The 23825-nt window shown below is 43.0% G+C and overlaps 1 protein-coding gene across 1 annotated transcript; it reads right to left on the bottom strand.

The window, feature by feature from the left end:
• Positions 1–522: 522 nt before the first annotated feature.
• On the bottom strand, positions 523–23420 carry LOC146386400 (constitutive coactivator of PPAR-gamma-like protein 1 homolog). Its single transcript, XM_084927420.1, has 17 exons — positions 22631–23420; positions 21181–21427; positions 21014–21096; positions 18897–19025; positions 17415–17505; positions 16947–17035; positions 16612–16862; positions 15446–15533; positions 15132–15353; positions 14829–15000; positions 11750–11999; positions 11506–11620; positions 10696–10905; positions 7330–7528; positions 7079–7217; positions 6585–6681; positions 523–2044 (listed from the first exon to the last, which is right to left on the bottom strand). Exons 1-17 carry the CDS (start codon positions 23102–23104, stop codon positions 1727–1729), a joined length of 3174 nt encoding a protein of 1057 aa, XP_084783546.1. The 5' UTR covers positions 23105–23420; the 3' UTR covers positions 523–1726.
• Positions 23421–23825: the final 405 nt, after the last annotated feature.

Below are 23825 nucleotides of genomic sequence, written 5' to 3'. Positions count from 1 at the left end.
GTAGTTCTGACAGAGGTTTCTTCCTGTTAAAAGGGAGTTCTTCCTCCCCACAGTTGCCAGGTGCTCGCTCTCTGTTCAGTCTCTAATATTGTGGGCATTTTTGGATCACATGGTAAATACACTGACCTTATTATCTGAAACTTTGGCCATGCTTAATATGATCATCCACTCCTGGACAGTTTATGTATGATAGATAATAAGGTAAAGTACAATAGGCAGCTTCATCCTGGGCATCATCCATTCTCCCTGGGGTACCCAGCTCTCTTCCCTCCTATGATGTTGGGAGGTGGGGGAGTAAAAAGTGTGATATTGCACCGCTATTCTTGTGCCAGTAGCTTGCTAGCTTTTGCAGTGTATCTGCTTAGCCTCGCGGAAGACGGGCAATGGGTGTAGGTGCAGAATCTTTCTTTTGACTGTCATTTGGATATAAAAAAATAAAAATTTGTGTAAACTTAGCAGCCCACCACAGTGTTATGACTACATGTCCCAGTGTTAAGAGAGATCAATAAACCACCAACAGTGTGTACTAAAAGAATATAGTTTTATTAAGCATTGTAGCTAAGTTGCCTTCAAGTACACCACACCAAAATCCACGAACATTCAACCAAACCCATCAGCAGTTCATTCTTTTACAATCCAAGAGTTAGGCGGAAACTCTGATCAACTTACACAGAAGGTAACCCATTTAGCTCTTGCGAGGGGGACTGGGGTAGGAGATTACACCATCTCTCCAATCACTAGTGGTAGATGAAAAGCTTTGGCAGTATTAAGTGAAAACATGAAATGATGATTCTGGTGCAGAGGAATTACAAGTGTATAAATAACACTAAAGGAAATCTCCCTAATGATTACTGGTTAATGGCTAAAGTTTTGATTTAAAGGTGGAGCACGCTGCCTTTTAGCTACACAAAGGGTGAGTTTCATTTTTTTGACTAAAACAGGAAACAGTAACAGAACAATATAGCATGAATACACTACTCCAAAGTGGCTAAATAACCTTTTTTTAATGCAACAGAGGTCAATATCACAAGAAGATTCCAGGTTAGAACAACTACTTTTTGGGACTTTTGTTGGTATTAGATGTTTCATTAATTTGTAATTGGGCACCGGGAAGAATGGAAGAAAAAGGACAGCATGCATAATAACTACACACTGGTTAGACTGCGAACCATGCAGAAGATTTCTATCAAAGTGGTAACACTACAGCTCTACATCTTCGAGTACAGCTCAAAACCCCAATTCAAGCTTTCTTTTTTTGCGTGTGATTCGAGAGCTGTTTCTCGAGGCGTTACTTACAGTTAAATAAGCGAAACAGCGTGGAGCTCACGTCGAGTGAGGGACAGAGCTGTTTAAACATGAACACAACTCAAAGTGGTGATGGAAGCACAAGATTATGCCTCACTTGTTTCACTGAGCGGTTACAATGATAACACAAAATCCATACCTGCAACACGGTAAGTACTAGAAGCAGGTCAAACATAGATGAACTCATATTTTCAAATTAAAGCGTCTTCAAGCAGTAACCTTCCGATTTGAAGTGACAAGGGAGTGAGTGACTCCAGGTTACCGGTGTTAGGATCTCGTGTGTTTAGAGAGAGGGATCCGAATTACATCTCGTTTCTTTGTTTGAAAAGAAAAAAGTACAATGAATGTAAGCTTTCCATATTTCCTCGTGTTCCTAACCTTGCTCCATGTTTCATCCTTCACCCTCTCTAGAAAAATAGGTTTAATCTTCTGTTGAGACAGTGACCTCTAGACCTTCATCTCTATGGCAGCCACTGTCTACATTTAGTGCATTTAAGTGAGGATTAGTATTGCACGTCTTGGAGTCACTGCTAAAGGCACTTTCAGGTTGGATAAGAGCCCCACATTCCTCTCTCTCTCCGTTCAGCTGCTCTGGCTCCTTGTCCTCCACACCGTTCTCCATGGCTAAGCTCTCAGCGTGCTGTGCAGGGGAGGATTTCTTTTCCTCCTGCTTGGGCTTCTTTTGGTCCTTCACTAGGTTGTTTCCAGATGTTTGAGCAGGCTTGTAAGCAGGCTTGCTCTGGTAGACAGACAGAAAAAATGACGGTGAGAGTTCTTCAAAGAAATCCTGAGAATGCAGACTTTATCATCCACCCATTTTTTTCTATTTATTGCCATTTGGACATGCTGCCTATGCAACATGTCCAAAAGGCAAAGCTCTAAACAGGTGAAGTGTAGGGATAAAATGCATGGATTACACGCCATCTCAAAGGTGACACTGTCTGTTACTTAAACTAGTTATGCTAGAAGAGAAAGCTCAGCAGCATGCAGTCATGTAGCTTGCCTAAAATATAGCAAAGCTCGAAAGGGAACACGATTGGCTACAGTGACTTAAAATCTTTTAGGAAAAAAGATCAAAGAACCCATTTGGTTCTTTGATCTTTAGACTCTTATAGACTACATAGATAGAAATAACCGAGGGACATAATTTGCTTCAAAAGTGAAGTCACCCCTGTTTATTTACTGTATTTTGGCCTAATGTGTTGTCAATGATGCACATTGACACTTGTGAAATGAAGCAAGCTGTTAAGTTTTGCACAGTCCAATGGCTCTAACCACGTGTAACATCTCCATATTGAGAAAGGTTTAAACACTATAAACCTGCTTTCAAATAGATTAAGCAAGTAGAGCCTGTGGTGTGATGGTCATCAGCTATAATATGATATTTTTAAAAAGCTGTAGATTTCTGAGTTTGGTAGGTTAAAAAAAATCTCACTATTGTTGTTTATACTGCATTTATATAGTGCCTGTTCACACCAATGGTCATCTAAAGAAGAGCCTGTAATAATAAGAGAGGGAGAGAGCCCCAGCAATCTAATGATCACTTGCACATGGCAAAGGTGGGGAGTAGGGCTGGGCCATATCATACCGTTCACGGTAATACCGGTATAATGTTGGGCAACGATAAGAAAATGAAATATCGCGACAGAATGTGGGTAAAACGCGCATGTGCAGTGCCTTTGTTTTCATATGCACATGGCGGAAAAAGCATGGCGGCGAATGAGAAGGGCGAAAGCGGATCGTTGAATGAAACAGATGAACCAGAATTGGTTTGTAAAAATGCTGCAACTTCAGTGGTGTGGAACTGGTTTAGCTTTTGCCCATCAGATACACAACAAAGCACTATTTTTGGTAGCGCATGCTAGCGGGCCGTCGTTATTACCGTGTTTTTTGGAAAATACGGCGCACTTAAAATCAATCCTTTGATTTTTCTGAAAATCGACAGAGCCCCTTATAATCCAATGGGCCTTATGTATGAATTCTGGTTGTGTTTACTGACCTCAAAACGATTTTATGTACACGGCGCTCGAAAATCTGTCAAATGTTTCAGTACAACTTTGCTAAGCTACGAAGCCGCACCGCTTGATGGATTGTCGGAGCATTACGGCTGTCGTAGGCAGGAGCCTCGCGGAGTGATACGTACTGTGCTTCAACATAATGTTACCGTATTGTGTGTGTATAACCTCTTTTGAGTTTTGTGGATATTAAACATGGTTATGCTGAGGATATGTCGGCCAATTTCCACTTGGTTAAACTGTCAGCAAGGAATTTGCATTTGCACTGTCAAATTTTTATATAACTTTAATGCACATAAAAAACAGCTGCTTGTTTAAGTGAAAATACATAGATTTTTTTTTTTTGCACTAATAAAATTGTGGAGTTGTAAAGTATTTTGTCTAGTGTCAATTACATCGTCAGTTATATCGTTATCGCAGGTTTTCACATGTATATGGTGATAAATATTTTTGGTCATATCGCCCTGCTCTAGTGGGGAGGAAGAACTCCCTTTTAACAGAAAGTGGTCTCTAACAGAACTAGACCGCAGACAAACAGCCATCTGCCACAGCTGGAGAGAGAAATATGGAGTATAGAGGGACCAAGCGAGGTGAAGAAGATCGATTTTGGAGACAGTGGCACTGACAAAGACACAGGAGGCTAAGCTGAAGACAGTATGGAGACAAAGTTAGAGGCAAGGCTGAGATGGCTTAGACATAAACAGGGACAGTGAATGTACTGGACAAAGCAGACCTCAGAGAAGAGTTATGGATGCAGTGAAGGAGGACATACAGCGCGGTGGTGTGACAGGAGCAGAATGATACGGACAGGCTGAAGCAGGTGATCCGCTATGGCGCCCCCTAAAGGGAGCAGCCAAAAGAGAGACCAACAGCAAAACGCAAACTATAAGATAGAGAAGATATCTAAAAGAAATCAGCAGTTTTTGTGAGTACTTGGACTACATGCATAAAATTAAACACCAGAAGTGCTGAAAACAGAGTTGTGGGTCTTCAGAAGATTGTCATTTTATATCAGCATTTTTCTACTCTTTACTCAGAAAATATCAGACAGAAAATATCAGACAGAAAATATCACTCTCATTGTTTCTTTTAAATGATAACAGTCAAATACAGCCATTTTTATACTGGTAGAAATGATGATAGTAGATGTTAGATGCAACCAGTCAAAGACCCAGAAGGCACTGTGCACACAAGTGATGACCTTCATAGGTCAGAAAATGTCGGAAACATTTAGAAACACAGAAACAATGAAAATAACTTGTGTGTTTTCAATGGTGTGATACAGTAGAAGAGGATATTTAGAGCTTATTAAGGCCCACATTGAAAATCATGTGCAGCACAGAAAAATGCATTTGTGGGTTGGAGGTCCTGCCAACAAACAAAAGGACTCAAGAGTTATTTAGAAGTTAATTAGCAGCAAAAGGAAGCCCAGAGACATGCAGGGAGCCTGTTTAGTTCCCTCTCATGTTCCCATGCTGAAAGCTCACACAATGGTTGTGTTCTGGTTTTGCACCGTAATTAAACAGTGGAAAAACCAACAGCTGCATCGGGAGTTTTGTGAGGTACCTTCCTGGGAAAGCAAACTACAGGCTGAGCTTCAATTTAGGAATTATTCATTTCTCTGGTACCAAAATCCACGTGTGACAAACACTGTGAGAATTTCAGACACTAATGATCATCTTGAAGATTAAAGCTTCAAATGGTCGATGATGGTCAATAACCAATGATGGCAAAAGTACAGTCACTATTGCTTTGGTCAATATTTTAAACTAGATTAACACAATTACTTATTAATATAAGCATTCAGGTTTCAAACTCATAAACAAGCTTTTACACTGGACTGTAGTGCAGTGTGTCCTTCAAAAAGATGAGAAAACTGAAAGCAGACAGAGATCTAGCAGTGGCCTGACAGATACATCCGGCACTAATTCATAAATAACACATTCATCTGTTGTTCTTAATTAAAGAAAACAGAACAAAATGCTGGGATTTGCCACATTACACAAGAGCTGGACTGAAAATGTGGCAACAGGTCTGATAGAGCGATGAATGAAATGTGAAATTTGGCCTCAAATCGCTGCCTGTATGTATGGAGGTCAGTGGGGTACAGTTAGGTCCATACATATTTGGACTGACATTGTGGTTCTGTACATTAACACAATGATGAAGTGCTGACCTTCAGCTTTAATTCAGTGGGTTGAACAAAAATAACACAATCCTTTCATTTCAGGGGCTCAAAAGCAACAGGACAGATTGAATAACTGAAAATAAAAAGTTCATTTCTAACACTTGTATGAAAACTCTTTGCTGGCAATGACAGCCTGAGGTCTTGAACTCATGTATGAACTCAGATGTTGGGCTTCTTCCTTTTTAATGCTAGTAAACACTAGTGTGCCAGTGCCGCTGACAGCCATCACACTGCCTCTGCTGTGTTTTACAGATCATGTGGTATGCTTTGGATCATGAGCTGCACACCTTCTCCATACTTTTGCTTTTTTTGGCCTTTTATCTGCTTAACTGATAATGACATAACAAAGGAAATGCCCACACCTGCCAGTGAAATAACACTTTGAGTAAACTGTCCAATTACATTTGTTCCCTTTAAAAAGAGGGTGGCACATGTTAAGTAGCTGAAACTCCTAAACCCTTCATCCAGTTTGAATGTGGATCCCCTCAAATGAAAGCTGAGAGTCTGCACATTATGTCCATAATATAACTATATCTGGAACATGTTTCAGTAAACAGGTAAAAAAAACTAAACTTGTGTCAAAGGAACTTGCAAAGAAAAGCGTCTGGACTTCTTTAAGTTACTTGAAGACGTTTCACCTCTCATCTGAGAAGCTTCTTCAGTTCTAAGGTCAAATGGTGGAGAGTCCCAGATATAAACCTAGTGGGAATATCCCCCCACACCATTCTCCACCATTATATCTGGGACTCTCCACCATTTGACCTTAGAACTGAAGAAGCTTCTCAGATGAGAGGTGAAACGTCTTCAAGTAACTTAAAGAAGTCCAGACGCTTTTCTTTGCAAGCTCCTTTGACTACGATGACCTGGATGACTGAGAACCTTCACAGACATAAACTTGTGTCAGTGTCCAAGATGTATGGACCTAACTGCACAACAGTTAGTGTTTATCTGTTGTGCTGGGGATCTTGTCTGGATCGATGGATTTATAAATCCAGAGCAGTGTTATTGTTTCTTTCATAGATAATGTTTTTTTCTGCACAGTCCCTCCAAATAAAATGAAATCATGACTGACTTACCAGGTACGTTCCCTGGCTCTTGAAGGTTCGGGCATGGTACCGTCCTCCCCGACCAAACGTCCTTATGAGCGGTGTAGAAATCACGCCTCTTGGACGACTGCAAGAAACAGACAGATGTCCACTGTAGATTCATTTTAATCTGCTGTTTTTGCCACATTTTGAATCTCTACATGAAAAACAAGTCGTTTTTACATGAGCTTATAGACAGGAAGGCTTAGACCAACATCAGGACCAGTCATAAAGTGTATTACAAAGAAACCTGATCGTTTTACACATAAAGTTCAGATCCGAAAAGTCTAGAAAAATGTGTGAGTTCATGCATCGAGCCGTATTACTTCACTATGGGCGCGATATGCTGATGTGTATGACACTGTCTCATTTTCTACAGCTGTAAAAAGAAGAAAGTGGTGTTTTCTTAGTTTGCATAACGTAAATGATGGAAAAGTCTGTTCTCAAAGTAATATGAGCGAGACATTCGATCTTTCTGCCGTTACCCTCTGTTTGGTCCACCGACAGACACCACCTGCAGAGGGATGCCTCCTCTTCCTCGGCTGCGTCGTGTACCAGACCACTGACCCACCACAGTGCCGGCGATCTCCAGCTTCCCACCTTGTGTTTGGACTGCTTCCAATCCTTACAGAAACAGCGAGAAGTTGGCATCAAATGTTAAGACCACGCTTTGTTTCTGAAGACTTGTGAGAAATGACCTTAAACTGGGCTACATGTTTTAAAGAGCAGAACTCACCGGGCACCCCCCTGCCTCTCCCTGCAGGAGGCGTCATTGGAGGCGGGTTGTAGAAATAACCAGTGGGAGGGTAGAAAGGCATCCCGTGAGGAGGCAGAGGTGGCGGTGGGGGGAAAGGAGGCAGATGAGGTGGCCGAGCAAAGTTGAGACCTTCCAGGATACTCTGACGCATCTTTTCCACCCTGGCCGCCAGCTCAGCCTGAAGAGAGAGATATCACACAAGTACTGGCTTAACATAGAGAGCTCTTTTTTGTCTGTGCAGTCATCAGCCTCTTGAATCAGCAGCTATAAAATCAATATCACACTGCTGTCAGTTAAACATGGTGCCTCCCTTTAACAGCTTCATTAGATCAGCTGCGGTGCTCGCCGTCTGACAAGAAAATGTTCAGTGTCTGATTAAATCACGGTAAAATGAAACCGGCCTTTCACCCCGATTCATGAGATCTGGGACAACAGGTGCTCAACAGTAGTTTCAACAAAACAACAGGAACAGCCTTAAAATTTTTAAGAATGCGTTAAACTAAATGTGCAATTTTAAAGATTAATGATATGTGTGCAGACTACCGTTAATCTCAGGCATCTTCAGTCAGTTCCCTATTTTCAGGCACTCAAGAGACGACCCCCACACTCTAAAGCTGCTGTGTTGTGGTGACTGTCGAGGCCGTTTGAGTGCAGTGAACTCATCATCATGTTCAAGAAACCAGTTTGGAATTATAGGAGCTTTGTGACACTGGTGCTTATGCTGCTCGAAGGAGCCATCAAAGATACGTACACTATGGTCATAAAGGGATGAACGTAGTCAGCAACAATACTCACAGGTAGGCCGCGATATTTAAATGATGCTGAAAATATGTCCACACACCACCAGCAGCTGCCTCAACTGCTAATACAGGCAGGATGGATCCATGCTTTCATGCTGCTAACACCAAATACTGATTTTAGCATCCAAAATGTCACAACAGACATCGAGGCTCAAACCAGGCAAAAGCTGCTCAATTTTCTCATCCAATTTTTATGAGCCAGTGAAAACTGGAGCCTCAGTTTTCTGTTGTTAGCTGATAGAAGTGAACCAGTGTGGTTCTCTGTCTCTGTAGTGCATCTGCTTCAAGATTTGTGCGTTCTCCTGCAGACCTCGTCTGTGACAAGTGCTTATTGAAAACATTTCCCTTTAGCTTTTAGCCTTCTAGTCATTCTCCTCTAACAACAGACATAAATAAGGCTTTTTCATCAAGGGAACTTTTTTTGGACCATTCTCCGTAAAACCTAGAGATAGTTTTCAGAAACTTCCCACACAACTAAGACCAGCCTGTCTGGAACTGATAACCGTGTCCTGTTTAAAGTCACTTAAAACAACTTTGTTTGTCATTCTGAGTAGTTACATATATCGCTACATATGTAGCTACTCTTCTGAGTAGCTACATATGTAGCTACTCTTCTGAGTAGCTACTGCTTTGCTGAAGAGACCCTGCCCTCTATGGTCAGTTTTAGGAACTTCATCACCAGTGTGGAAATCACGCTTCCTTTCTCAGACACATTTCAGAGCTAATAAAATATAGCAGAATGCTTTTCTAGGCAAGATGCTGGAATATTGTTAGCTGTTCTTTGCCGTTGTTTAATAGCAGGTTGTACCCATTTTTTACACTCCTTCATTTCCAGTTGTGGTCAGAAGTTTACATACACTCGTGGCATGAATGTTACAGCAATTTTAATGATTCTTTTGAACTGTTCTGTTTCCAGGGTGGAACAACTGTACAGCACACATCTTTAATGATTAAAAAAACTGGGCAATGCAAAGGTTTGAATTGATTATATATACAGACCTTCACAATAATATCCAGTTAAATACCCAATACCAAGTTGTACGTTATCCAGGTGCTTTTGTTACCAACAAGCTAGAACTGTATGATGTTTGATGTGTTTCCTGTTAGAACAACCAACCGTGTCCATGTTTCACAGTTTCCCAAGCGTTCTCGGAGCCTTGGTGGGTTGTTCCTGAAAATCCTAACCAATTTTCTCTCATCTGAGGATCACAGTTTAGGCCTTTAAATACAACTTTAAATAACTTGTACTTATATACAACTGTTTTTTTTAACTGGCACTGAGAAACCTTTCTACAATTCTCCTTTCAGCTCTTCACTGAGCTCCTTGGACTTCTCCACTGTTCTGAGTACTGCTCCATCTAATGAATGCTGTCAAACAAACCCTATTTATGCTGGCTAAGAGAAACAACCTGTTCACTAACGAGAAGTTAATAGGCCTTGGCCTTCTCTCTTATTAAAACAGTGAGCAAATGTAAATATCTGAGCTTTTCTTTATATTTTTGACCCTGTGTGGATTACAGAAAATTCTAAATTGTGCACCTTTTTTTTAACGTCATTAAAGCAGCTATGCAATTATTCCACCCTGGAGAGAGAACAGTTCAAAGAAATCATTAAAGCCCCAAATTACCACGGCACCCATGCTCACGATGAGTTAATGCAAACCATAACTGTAAGTCTTTTAATCATTTTTACATGTAAGTAGGTCCAAATAGGAAAAGATGGCTCTGCACACACACCACAGTTATTTGTTGGACTGAAGATGGTCAGCTGGAAAATTAGAACATATTGCCCAACTCTAATGTGAGCATGAAGGTAAATAACCAATAGCAGCACTCGGGGCTGCATATACTTATCCCTCTGGGTTTGTTCAAAATCACTACCCTTTCAGTTTGTTTGAGGCCAAAAGTGTCCACCGACAGATTAGGTCTGTCATTTTTATTATTTTTATGTTTTTTTGCCATTTTTTCTGCATAAAGCTTTTAACTAACTTCAGTTCTTTTCATAAATATAAAATAGTTATTACGTTTTACATTTTTAACCCTTTAAACACCAGTTTGTTTGTCCACTGCACTAGCTGGAAGACAACCTCAAATCTCACAATTTTATATAATTGCATTGCTACTGAAATTTCTTGTATTATTAATAGCAGAGTCTGGGACATGTAATTGATTCACATCAACATTGATTATAATGCATTCTTATTTTTGTGCAGGGAGAGCAAAAACATAAAAACTCCCTCTCAGCTTGTTCATGGCCACCATAGAGCCCAGAGGGTTGATTTTTGGGCAAATGGTATTCTGTTTATATATGTTTTGAACCCCATACAGGACACAGTTTAGGGTTTGTTTTGTTCAACTGTTTGATTCCCTGAATGTCTACAGCACAGCTTTGAGAGTGTAAAGTTAGCATCACTCATTAAGCTACAACAACAATATTAATGGAAAATACAGCAGGCTCAAATACACTAGAAGCATGAGAAAACCCTATCCCAACCTTGATACTGGAGCGTATTTTGCTGACGTGAGACTGGTGCGGCTGAATCTACCTGACCGTCACAGAGGTCGATGAGCTGGGCCTTCTCCCTGCTGGCCCTGACGAGTTTATTCTGAAGCAGCTTGCCATCAAAGTACATCCACGGGCAGCAGTGCTCCCAGGGAATCGGCTGCCCGCATGCGTCATTGGCGAACAGAGCCATGTCAACGCCGCTCATGAACAGAGCAGCCAGCTGGACTCCCCTAGGGTCCAGGTTGTCAATCTGTGGAAGCAAAATATGAAAAACGTCTAAAATGCTGAAATGAAAATAAAAAACTACCAACCCCTAACAGCCCTACTGACCATTCAGACTGAAACGGGGGAACTGCAAAGCAAAGCACAGAGCGGGTGTATGCAGCCCATTCACACTCAGCTGCTAAAACACAGCGACGAACAAGCTAATCGAGCCAAGACAGAAAGCCAACACACACAACCCAGATGTTCTGACACAGGCTGAGGGGAGCTACACACACAGAGACCACAAAGAGGAAAGCGCACAGCTCGTGTGGATGGTTCAATTAAAAAGGGTCAAATCAAAGAGATCCAGCTTCTCTTGAATTTATAAACCATCCACACACGTCACTGAAATCCCGCAAAGCTCTACAAATACATCTCTTAACACAAAGCTACAGCTTCAGTAACAACAAGCTCTACAAAACAGTGTTTTGCAGAGCTTGTTTTTAGGAATATGAGGAGTGTCCAGAGAAGAGAAAGAGGTGGAATACAAAGCAAGGGAACGGCTGACTGAGCAGCAGATTATAGCCGAGATATTCCCGGATGCAGTTCTCAGACGCTCCTCATATAATCAAGACTATAAAATCACCTTAAGTTCCTGCAGCTGGTCAGGTTCATAAAGTTTAGGAGAAAGTGCTTGAGCTAGGAAAGCGTCAAGTTCGTAACGACGCAAAATTCTTACTCCTGGCCAATGTAACATAAACCTGAAGCAAAACACAGAAGATTAACAGTGTTACAGAAAGCGGGAACCGATCGAGCCCGTCCTCATCAATCCTCACTCCCTTAAACTTTAGCATCGCACTGCTTCCAGCTGTCAGACTGTGGCTACTCACCGGAGCACACAACACAGCACTAAGAGGGGCGTGGGGACGTTGTCGGGGTTCAGCATGGCCGGGGTGTCAGAGCGCATGCAGGCCAGGAACGCCCTCATCCTGCGGTTCTTGTCCTCCACGGCTTTCCCCAACCACAGCTTCTTGAGGTTGGGACATGTCCACTCCCTAAAGGACAGAGCCTCCACCAGCTCTGGAGTGTGGGGAGATTTGCCTTTGTAGGCAGCCCACTCTTTAACCATGACATGTGTGTCTGCAGGAGGACAAAGAATAGTGAACGATTCGTACTTTTATAACATGTAAAAAAAAAAAATGTTTAAAAGCCAGCTTTATATCAGTATTAGGGCTCAATAGCTGTTATTTACAAGTTGATCATGAGTCAAAGGTTCCAGTCAAACCTAAAGACATAACAGGTATCAACAGAGATGCACTGGTCGAAGGGACCGAAACCAGAATCGGATGATTTTCACCAATCTTGGCCTAGGCCGGTGACGAGTCAATCGCTCAAATCTGATTATATGCTGGTCCCTTTCATGCACAGCGGTCACTCGCACACACTCACAGCCAGATGTGGTTAGCATGTGGCTATGGCTGTAATCGAGTTCTTAACTTTGAATGAAGAAGACACAAAGCTCACCAAAGTAAACCCAAATCAACAATACAGAATGTAAGCTAGTCTGGGCAGGCAGGTAAAAATAATATTTAGAGTTTTCCGAGGTGAGGAGTTTATTTACAGTGTTCTCTGTGACATGTGAAAGTTAGACCTCCATATTAAACAAACCAACACAAAAAAGAAGCAGCACACATCATCTCCTCACCGGAAACAACCTCTGACTGACTCTATGTAGGCTGTCAATCCACAGCTAATTAGTCTACCCAGTACCAACAGCTCAAACCTGTAAATCTAACGTGTACATATGAAAATCTCATAACAGTCACTAAACAATCACAGCTCATTAACACAGCTAAATGGGTCCCTATAAAAGAAAAATACACATTAAAAGAAACAAAAGAAAACAATTCTACAAGTAGAGCACCCTTCTGCTTGGTTTAGCCCAGTGATGTCAACAATGACATCACTAGCACTATAGGTCAGGAAACACCTGACCTGCATGGTGGCTCAGAACAAACAAACACAATGCCAAGTGGTTAGCGCTGTTGCCTCACAGACTCCACACAGAAAGGCCCGGTCTTTCTGTGTGGAGTCTGTATGTTGTCCCCGTGTTTGTGTGGCTCCTCTCCGGCTTCCTCCCACAGTCCAAAGACATGCAGTTAGTGGGGTTAGGTTCAGTAGTGATTCTAAATTTCCCATAGGTGTGAATGTGAGTGTGAAAGGTTGTCTGTCTCTCTGCGTTAGCTCTGTGACAGATTGGCGACCTGTCCAGGCTTTACCCTGCCTCTCGCCCCGTGGTAGCTGGGATAGGCTCCAGCCCCGCGCGCCCTGATGTGCATAATTGGAAGAGAATGGATGAACAATATTTATAACAATATAATACTATAATTATGACTTGTACATGCTTTGATATTAACTGCAACATAATGCTAACACAAACAAACCAAGTTTAGTATGTGAAGCTATAGCAAATACGCACATGTATGGCAGAAAAAACAACATGATGTACAGTGGTCCCTCGCTGTAACGCAGTTCATCTTTCGTGGGCTCGCTGTTTCGTGGATTTTCTTTTCTGCAATTTTGCATTTTTAAAATGTATTTATTTATTTATTTTTTACGGCACATTGTGTTCTGCGTCCTGATTGGCTGTACAGTACAGAATGCGTTCAGCTTGTCAAATTTACATAAATCTTCGATCCTAGCAGAGTGACTCTGAAGTGCTGCACTGTATGTTTCTAAGTTTTCTCCACAACAAACACAACAATGTCAACGAAACGTTTTGCACCGTCAAAGGCAGCTGCGGTAGCACCCAGAAGGCAGAGGAAGATGCTAACCATCGCACAAAAAGTTGGATTTCTGGACATGCTAAAGGAAGGTAAAGTTACCATAATTTTCAGATTATAAGACGCATTAAGCGAAACAAAACAGTCAGATAAGTCAAACTTTACTCAGCTCATTCTTCTTGCTTCCTCTACTTCCGTACCATTGATTCATTTATGTTGAATTCTCTGGCAGCTGCTCTGTTCCCATGTTCTGGACATAAAACAGGGTTTGATCTTTGGTTTCGTTCTATAATACTGGACTGATTTTTCTACGAAGGTTTGAACTTTGAGAGTTTAAACAAGAGAGAAAAGTGTGAAAATGTTCATGCCTGTCTGAGAAAAGTGTATAAAGTGTGTAGTGACGGGTTTTACAGCCTTAAATCATCTATAATAATTGTAAAAAATAAAGCTGGCTACTTCGCAGATTTCACCTATCGCTGGTTATTTTTGGAACATAACTCCTGCAATAAACGAAGGACCTCTGTAGTGTGGAAAATGAACTTGTAATGAAATTATAAAAGTGTGACAGCTGCTCACCCACTTTGTCACAGAGAACTACCACAAAATGGTTTGTAGCAACAAACTTAACAAGACACTTGAATCACTTTCATGCAGCTGACGTTGGATATTCTAAACAAGCTGACAAAGTAAAAGTGGCTGAGGTTGTTTGGAGCTCAGAGCCAGCAGCCTCGGTTTGAACAGTCAGAAAATCTTGGGGTCCATGGAGCGTTTCCCTCGTGTGTCCCATAGCAGTTTTGCTCCTTTTGGGCTCCTTAGAGGAATTCTGTGTGCAACCCATACTGTTTGTCTACAAAAACACTCACTGGCCCATGTCTGCCCAACAACAGTTTTACCTCTCAAGGTCCCAGTGACTATTTTCTAAGGGCCCTGGCTGCTGTGGGCCCAAGTGGGCACACCCGCTTGGGGCCTGTGTGGGTTTGCCTTGTGCACACAGCCCCACAGTGAGCCCGCACAGGCATGTTTGTTGGGACATTTGAAACTTGAAACCAGTACCCCTAAGAGGGAAAAAAACAGTGGAAGTGTAGAGCCCTGCTCTCAGTCTTGCTCTAATCTCAAAATCCCCGCCCGTGAGTTTTCACTACAGTGTTAAACACAGACATAAAGGAGCTGTTTGATCATAACTCACACTCAGGGAGGCAGTTCTTCCTCATGGCGAGTCTCTCAGCCTTCTTTCTGGCCTCTGACAGGCTGAAGAGCACTCCGTAAACATACTGACGGATAGGTCGAAACAGTTGCACTGCTGAAGGCAGGTCTTTGTTGGCTTCATCTTCAATGGTGACAGACAGCTTAATCTCTCCCTGCAAAGGCACACTGTTAGATCAGTGCTGGACAGTGACAAAGGCCGCTCAACACAGGCACTTCACATTCTACCAACATGCAGAGTTTATGCCAAATACAACACATCAAAGATAAAAGCAGTCTAGATGACCTTAGTGAGGACGTGGTAGACGTAGGGGTACATCAGGCCCTTCTTGTGTCTGTGCTCGGCAACCCGCAGGACCTCGGGGGCCGCGGCAGGGAGAGGTGGGATGGTAATGTCCATATGGTTCCTGGTGGGCATGGAGAGCAGGGAGGGGATTTGTGCATTCAAGCCTTGGAGATCTCCATCCTGTGACCCCAGGTTCACAGCAGAGGTCCCACACAGGTCAGTCTGAGGACACAAGGGGGTGTGGGGATGTTCAATCAAGTCTATTGTCAGATTCCCCATCAACCAATATGTAGTACTGGTCAAGCTAGACTCACTTTCGCCCCTTCACCTCTCTCTGGTGTGTTGGAAGCGTGAGCAGCATGTCCATTTTTGTGCCATTCTTCAGTGTGCTTGCTCACGTGACTAGAACAGGGAAACAGGTTTGTTGCATTTACAGGTAAGTGTTCAACATTACTGTCTCTTACAGCAATCAGCCACAAGTCAAATAAACTGGCATTCACAATAACTAGAATCGTTTTGGTACAACATCATACTAAGAAACCTTTGACCCTTTACTTTGTCATGTACTACCTGCCTACGCATCAGTTCCAACAAAGCGTAGCAGTTCTTGATCTTGGAACCAGTCCAGGGAGGAAACCTGAGCTGGTGACAAAGTCATGGCAGTCAAAGGCTCAGTGATATGTGCAAAAGGGAGGCTTATGTGTTCTGATCGCATGAAAAAGCTACTGTGTCAAAAACTTGAAATGTGTCTGTTTGCTGCAGTTTGTGGCTATTTAACCACAGACCAGACAGAGTGCCCAGAGTCCACTGGCAAAAGAACCCACAATCGACACATCGATGTCAGAACAGGACTGAGCGACCGAACAATCTGCTCTGGGCTGATGAATAATATTTCAATCGTGTTGTGTTTCTCTGATACAGATGGCAGCAGGATTGTTTATAGGAAGAAAGAGCGAGCCAGCCGAGACCATCCACCGCTCTGTGGATTATTCTGCTGTTGAATCTTTTGCTTCCATCTATAAAGGTCACAAAACCCAAACATGAGGTCACTCTAACCCTAACTGTATCCCTGACCTTCTAACCCTAAGCCCATTTGCGGATCCAGATGACACCCAGACTGGTAGAGCAGGTTCTTCAAAAGCTGCAAACCAACTCTACCCTGGCTGCTGCTGGTGTCTGTCTTAATGTGATATCTGTCACCGAAGCACGCTCTTTCTATGCTGGGCTCACGCTGCTGTTCTACTGAATTTCTACATATTCACATAAAAGAGCCAAAAGCTGCCAAAAGCAAATTAACTGTATTTTTAGGCCAGGTCCATTGGTCCTGACTGAATAAAGCACAAACTAACTTTAGCTGATTATGAACAGGATACAGCTACCTTCACTTTTGTCCTCTCCCACTGCTGCTGATCTCAAACAGTCAGTGTAGCCGCTGATGAATCGGCACACCATCAGTGAGGACATGCTGTGCTCTACTCACTTGGCAGTTGTGCCAGAGCTCTCATCGTTCTCTGAGGAAGACGACGTGGAGGAGGCATTGAAGAAAGGAGCCTCTATGTGGTTGGGGCTGCCGGCTTGCCTGGGGTTAATGGGAGAGGATCTCTCATAGAGGGGAGTGTGCCTCCCTTCAGGAGAAATGCTGCTGAAGCTCTTTTGCTCTGGGAGAGCTTTCTCAACCGAGTCCACAGACTGGCTGCCCTCCACCACAGCGTCTGTGTGCGAGTGCTGGACCTGAAGGCAGGGGAGAGACACAGAAGCATCAGGAAAGCTGAGGCAGCTGGAGCACGTTGCTGTGGTACTGGCTGGATTTCTTACCCCGTGTTTGTCAGGCTGTGGCGCCTGTGGAATGGCGAGTAGTTTAGGAGATGGCACTGCGGCTGGCACCCCCGTGTGTTTTGGTCTAACTGTGAAACAAACACAAAACCTCTAGTTCATATGAAAAGTAACTTCTACACTTACAAACGTAGATATTTTATTCAACTAGGCTCTGTGCTTCATCACATTCACACTGAAATTTGATAGTGGTTACTAAGTGCCAAAGAACCGTGTAGGAGCAGCACTGCATTTGAAGAGCTTCAAATAGAACTGAACACAGAGCCAAAGAAAATGCACCTGAGCAGGTGGACTGCAGATGTAAACTCAAGTTAAAGCAGAAACTCTGCACGTTAATATCATAAATGATATATTAAAGTGTTGAATCTCAGCGCCGCGTCTCGACGGATCAGTGCTGCTGACCCGAACTCCAGAGTTTTCAGTTTATGGTGAGATGAGGCGAAAACCCACCCAACTGTAGAGGTAAATGTTGGGGCTGGTTGGCCACTGAGTAGTACTCCACTGCCTTCTTGAAGCGGAAGATTTTGTCATCAGTGCAAGACTAAAAGACAAAAATGAGAGAACAGAGTATTTCTTTGTCTAAAATAAAAAAATCTCCAAATTCACTTTCAAACAAGCAAATTCTTTATTCCTCTTATCCTGATTTTGACCACTTTCTACTAAACATGCAGTAAAAATAATATACATAGCTTAGGTAACTCAAATGGAATCAATCACTGCACGCTCAATAATGTGTTTAGACCACTTCATCATCTTCCCATTTTCTGAGCATCCCGCTGGATCCTCTGCGACTACATATTTATCACCACAGCTCAGATCTCACTCTGATCACTTATGTGTCGGTGTCACCAAAATAAAGGAGTAAAGGACAGAAACTGGCCATACAACTAGATTTAATACCAAACTGAAGCCATAATGAAGAGAGACCACCTGTCAGAACCTGTTTCATAATCAATTTTCCCAAAGCTTTCTATTGTTTGTGGTGTAGTGTATGCTAAAGGAGGCACGCGCATGCAGTCTAACTGCACATCTGGCAGATCAACAGATTTTATTTAGAGCACGGAAGTTCTGCATCTTTAATCAACAGGACTACATCTGAAAACTGTCACATGATCATTTTAGCTGGCTCTAGCTCCATGACCCATTCACGGCTGTTTTTTCTTGCTCAGGCAATTCAAAGTCACAAAGAATCACTTTAACATGATGTGAACTGGATTTATTAAAGGATGATCAGGATCAACTGTGACACAGAGACTGTGACTGCCTGAAAATCAAAGGGATTTTTAGCTCACTGATGGGATGAAATGTCGTCATTTGGAGCTTCACAATAAATCGAATCTGTTTCACTAGAGTGTCGTGTTTCATAACCACATATAAGCAAAACTTGATAAACACAGGTTCAGTCCCACATGCTTTCAAATTAGTGTTTGTGGAGCAGTTTCACTGATCCATCATCAATTGGTAGAAAACAGAAGAATGATATTTCTGCCTGGCGGTTTGAGGTTAATGTGACTGCACTGGGAGAACTGCTCATTTATCTCATCTATATCATTTCTTTTCCCCCCGAGCACTGGCTGTGTATGAAGAAGGGCGAACTACATGAGGACGAATTTTAAACATATGAAACTGCCACTGCTACCCTTCAGCTTCCAAGCAGATACACCTACGGTATGAATGTCAAAATCCTACGTTATTGCATTCACAAGATTTTCAGAAAAGGTGAGTAACAGAACTATAGCTCTGAGGTGAAAATAAGTCAAATGCAGTGTCAAGCATACTGTTTTAGCTGGTCCAACCACTTACTGTAAAGCTAAATCATTTATCATATGAATTTGTAAATATCTCACTGTTTGCATTACCAAGGGTTGAGGGGATGACAGGGTGGAGCAAAACATTCAAACTTTGTTCAAAGGGCTTTTGGAAAGTTCATACCTGTGAATTCTTGAAGATGTCCTTGCCAATGGTCTCCAGGTCAGTGATGTCGGGGATGCTGCGGACGTAGTCGGCCACGGCCTTGATTACAACATCACAGGGAGGAAGCACGAGCTGATGGGCACGCACCTGTGAAAGACAGATTGTCCTGAACGCAGCCAAAGCTTATATAACCCTTCACTGCATAAGAGGGAAGGTTACGAATCAATAAGCACAAATGATTTAAGTCAAAAGTAAAAGTGTCTTCTTCCTCTGTAAGTAAAGTACATCTGAGAAGGATTCAGGCTCAGCAGTGTCTGCTGGTTTGTGAACATGTTCAGATGTGTCTGCAGTATGTCCACATCAAACTGAAATGTTGACTACTGTAACACCCGTGTACAAAAAGCTTAGATTGTGCTTTATGTTGTGAATCATTCCACCGTAACAGTGTCAAGTGAACTTTATTCATTAGACTCTCTGGTGCCACGACAATGAACTCACTTAAGTTGGAATTAATGAAAGTGAGGCTGCTTACATTTATGTGGCAAACAAAGAGGAGAACTTTGCATGTTATCTTTTATCATGTGCACATCCACACACGTCCAAGTGAACTCGCCCATCCGCAGCACCACAAACAGAATCTGAATCTTGTGCTGTCAACTTGAGAGCATTTTGACAGCTTCATTACTATATGAAAGAGAAGACTGTTATTTTGAGCAAAGAGGTTTTGTCCGTGTCAAACTGTGCATGGACTGAAGATTTCCAATCCTGCAAAACATGGCTCTGAAACACTCTGTGGGATCTGGACGGTCATACAGACACCATCAGAATCAACACAACAAGCTTTGTGACAGAACAGATATAAAACTCATTAAGCACATGCCTGTTTTGAATGTGAATGCTCTGGATATTTCTACACAGCACTGTGGTTCCTGTGACTTTCATGGACCCGGGTATGCAGATTATGAGGTTTATCCGAGGTCATATACGCGAAACGCTGTTTACACGGAAAACAGATGTTTGGGTTCTGCATGTCCTGTGTACATAATAAATACTAGTATCCTGGTAACTGTGTGATGTTAGTTTAGGCAGGTGTGATATGTCGAGAAACACAAACAAATAGGTAGATGTACCTATAACTATTACCTGAGTGCAGCTGCTGAAACTTGCTGGTACTAATACCAGGATAACATCATAAAAGGGAGCCTAAGTGTGCTTTTCCTTATGACAGCAGTGACAAGGCGAGTGGCTGTGGCTCAGGTGACAGAGCGGGTTGATCACTGGCTCCTCCAGTCCATGAGTTGAACAGTCCTTGGGCAAGACAGTGAACCCAGAATTGCCTCTGGTGTGAGTGTAAGTGCTAGATAAAAACACTGTATGAATGCGTGTGTGACTGGGTTAATGAGACTTGTAGTAGAAGTTTTAGTTAATTTACCATTAAACATAACGGTCAGTGTTTGTACAATAATCTGAGAGCCAAACGCTCAAATTAAAGCCGACTTACAGGGACGGAGACTGGACCTGGAGTCCCATTACCAAATCCAGGTTTAATAAAACCAAAAAAGAACGATTAAAGTTTTTAAATAATCTGATCATGTTTACATGTGCTAACGAAACAACTACATACTTCAAAAACTTTATTATAACCAGGACACGAGTCCATGCAAACACATCTACTGGCCTGAAGTGGGGGTGCGCTCAAATGGGTGATGTCACATAGACGCGAGTACCAATAAAGACGAACTAATAACTGGTGATTAAAATTTGGTCACAGGTGTGACTAGGAGGATGAATGGTTGTCTGTGTGCTGAGCAACGCCCACACTGGAAACACTCATCTTGAATCGCTCTGAAGCTGACAGCTGGTCACCTGCAGACATTCCAGGGTCCAGTTGCCTAGGTAACGCCTCTATTTTCTACCAGGTCATATGTCAATCAATGAGATCCTGCGCTGTTGCTGGTAGCTACTTCAGTCTAGGCGTCGCTGGCGCTTGCTACCATATCTTTGAATGCAAAACATGTGCACTTTTCCTTCCCATCAGTCAAGGATGTGCACTGCACGAGCAAACAAATGACCAGTAACCATAATATTTAAGCACAAGGCCGACAACTCTCGCAGCTCTCAGAGAAAGTCCTTACCTTCAAAGATGCTAAGGGATGCTCTGGACCAAGTAAGCTCCAGTGAAAGGCAGCCAAGTCTTCATCAGGCAGTAAGTGATTCCCTGTCAAAAAGAAAACGTGTATCAGTCAGCCTCACCGGGGCAAACACTTCCACCAACGTTACTTGCTCAAACTACAACACTAACCTAAAAGCGATGCAAAAATGACAAAACGATTGGGGCTGAGATCGAGCTGCCGTGCCACTTCGTGCATCAGGTACTGGCTGGTGGTGAGGTTTTTGCCGTTGCGGCTCAGTTTGAGGATGTGGGCGTTGAAGTAGTATGGGATATTGCTCAGGGCGTAATCCGAGTCGTAAGCCACCAGACCATGGAAGCCACTCTTCCTGCATAAGGCTATCACTTCCAGGTGGTGGTCCTCCACACTCTGGACAACCTGAGGAGAGCCACAGACAAGAATTGAGCTAACGCCTCAAAACAAACCCCTTTACAGACACCAGTGTGCTAAAGCACTCAAAGAATATGCACAGGAAGAAAACTACAATCAAGGAGCACATTCGTGTGAGCTGCTTGGTGAGTGAGCCTTGCTCATAAGTCCCGTATAAGTTTTCACACTGGAGTTACTCATTCCTAGTTAGTTTTTGTTATTTCACTGTTATCATCCTGTGGGCAGACTGAAAATTACAATACGAAACACAACTTGATTACTTTTTGTCATGTTACAGCCTTATAATAAATGTGTACCAGTAGGACTGGAGACTTCTGTCTGTATTCACTGTTACAGCAGAATCACTGTAACCACAACACTTTCACGTTCACTTTGCTGCCTGCTTTGTGGTCACGCTTGAACAGGCTACTAAAAGAAAGATCCTGTGTATGCCATCTTTATTAGGATTAGTACAAATATATAAACAGTTCAGCCATATTGTCAACACATCACTTAGTGCAATGATTAAATAAGCTATCATTGCTCTGAAGAGCCAGAAAACATGTTTATGACCTCAAAGGTCTGTGCCTCAGGTAAAATTAGGGCTTTATTTTTGGTGTGTGTGTTAAAAAGAACACACACTACAAGTCTTAAATGTAAGTGTGAAGTTGTGGCGTACTGCATTAATTTACCAGATTCCAACAAATCGAGCAGCTGTGTGATGGGAATTACAGCTGAGGTGGAGGCAGAGACACTGTCAGAACTTTCTACTTCATCTCATCAGCTCATCGTTTTATTAACTGAGCAGAATGTATCTTTACAGTTAGTAGTTTGTTTGTTTTAAGATTATTTAAACCTCAGCCATGAAGTTACGTTCTTCCAGTGAAACAGGGACTTGTTCGTTTATGCCAAACCTGTCTGGACATCTTTTTGTTCACTCTGTTTACTTCTGTCAGATGGGAGGACAAACAGTGATCGCTGACAGAGGGGGGCCAGCATCTGAACTGGGACTCAGACCAGCAACCTGTTGGATACTAGTCAACCACCGCAGTTGCCCACCCTCGCACAGCAGGTTAGAACTTGTCTAAGTGTGGGAACAGCATCGTATCGTGGGTCAGGATGCTGTGGTGACATGGTGGGCAGCTAGCAGGCTAACTCGGGCTGTGTCCACAGCTCAACAGGCAGACACTGCCGGGCCGGGCTTCCACTCACCCCGACGCGGAACTTGAGGAGAGCAAGTCGGATGCAGTGGGCCATACACACGGGAGGCAGGAACCAGACTTTGGGCGGTGGGGTGCCTTTATTCTGGACGTGGCTGATGATCTGCTGAGCGGTCTGCCTCTCGTTCACCTGCCGCTTGACCCACTCGTGAAGACGGCCTTTCTCCAGGGCGCCATTGAAGCACACCAGGAGCTCAATGTTCCCGTTGAAGCAGGCCTGGGAGAGGGCGGCCAAGTAGCCCAGCATGTGGTTCCACTGGCCCCCGCAGACCCAGTCGGTGTAGAAGCCCCCGTAGAGTCGATGGAGGCAGTTCTCGGCGTCCACCAGCAACCTAAGCGGACTCTGAGGGGGTTTCTGCCGGCCACCTCCAACCAAACTCCCCCGGGCCAACCTCTGGAGGTCCACCGGCACCACAGCGTTGGGACAGTGCTTCTCAATATACTCCAGGAAACCTTGCACACCCATGTCGAGCTTCTCTTAGAAAAGACGGAAACTTAAAAGTGACGGTAAAGAAAGCTGACTATCATAGGAAAATAAACCGGGGGAGGTTGCAGTGCGCCTCTCCCCCAGTGTGACTGACTGCTAGCTGTAGATATTACCGGAGTTGCTGTAATTACAAATGAAATCAAACACGCCTGCTATTTAAATGTGTCCGCTTTCCGGTGAGTTGTTGTTGTTGTTTGTTGTGTTTATTAATTTGGTTCATGGCTTCAAGATGCCATGTGTCGCTTCACGAAGCCATGACTGCGATCCTTAGTCTGTACCGGAGGAGAGCGAGAGGGAAAGCACGTGACGATATGACGCACAGGCACGGAGGCTCGAGAGGCCCACGAGAGAAGAAAGAGAGTACACTGTCGGTGCTTCGCTGTTTGTTTGTTATTGTTGTTGTTGTTATTGTTTGCCTGAATTAAAAACTAAAAAAAAAAATCAGAAAATTAAAGCACTTTTATACAGAGACTGTATATGAAACATGACTACCGTTAGCTCTGTAGTTTTGTGATCAGATTTGGTCAAGAAGTGAAAAATATGGATGTGGAAGGTAGTTCTGTTTTATTAAAAAAAAAAAAGAAACAAAGATGCGATATCAATCCAAATATATTGATGGCTATTTTATTTCATGACTCTGTGGCTGTTGCTCCAGACTGCAGTTTGTCTGTTTCATTATCTTGTGACTTTAGGGTAGAGA

This window comes from Perissodus microlepis, chromosome 5 (assembly GCF_051167445.1).
Source record: "Perissodus microlepis isolate ML-2025 ecotype Zambia chromosome 5, ASM5116744v1, whole genome shotgun sequence".
Taxonomy (NCBI): Eukaryota; Metazoa; Chordata; class Actinopteri; order Cichliformes; family Cichlidae; genus Perissodus; species Perissodus microlepis.
This window is presented reverse-complemented; position numbering and strand designations above follow the sequence as displayed.

What these genes read in the sequence shown, in the direction of transcription:
- LOC146386400 (XM_084927420.1), bottom strand. Translation starts at nt 23,104, where the DNA reads ATGGGTGTGCAAGGTTTCCTGGAGTATATTGAGAAGCACTGTCCCAAC. An exon ending in TCCTCAAGTTCCGCGTCGGG is followed by an intron (nt 21,428 to 22,630) that starts GTGAGTGGAAGC and finishes GGCTCTCCTCAG; the next exon opens with GTTGTCCAGAGTGTGGAGGA. An exon ending in AGAGCCAGGGAACGTACCTG is followed by an intron (nt 2,045 to 6,584) that starts GTAAGTCAGTCA and finishes TCTGTCTACCAG; the next exon opens with AGCAAGCCTGCTTACAAGCC.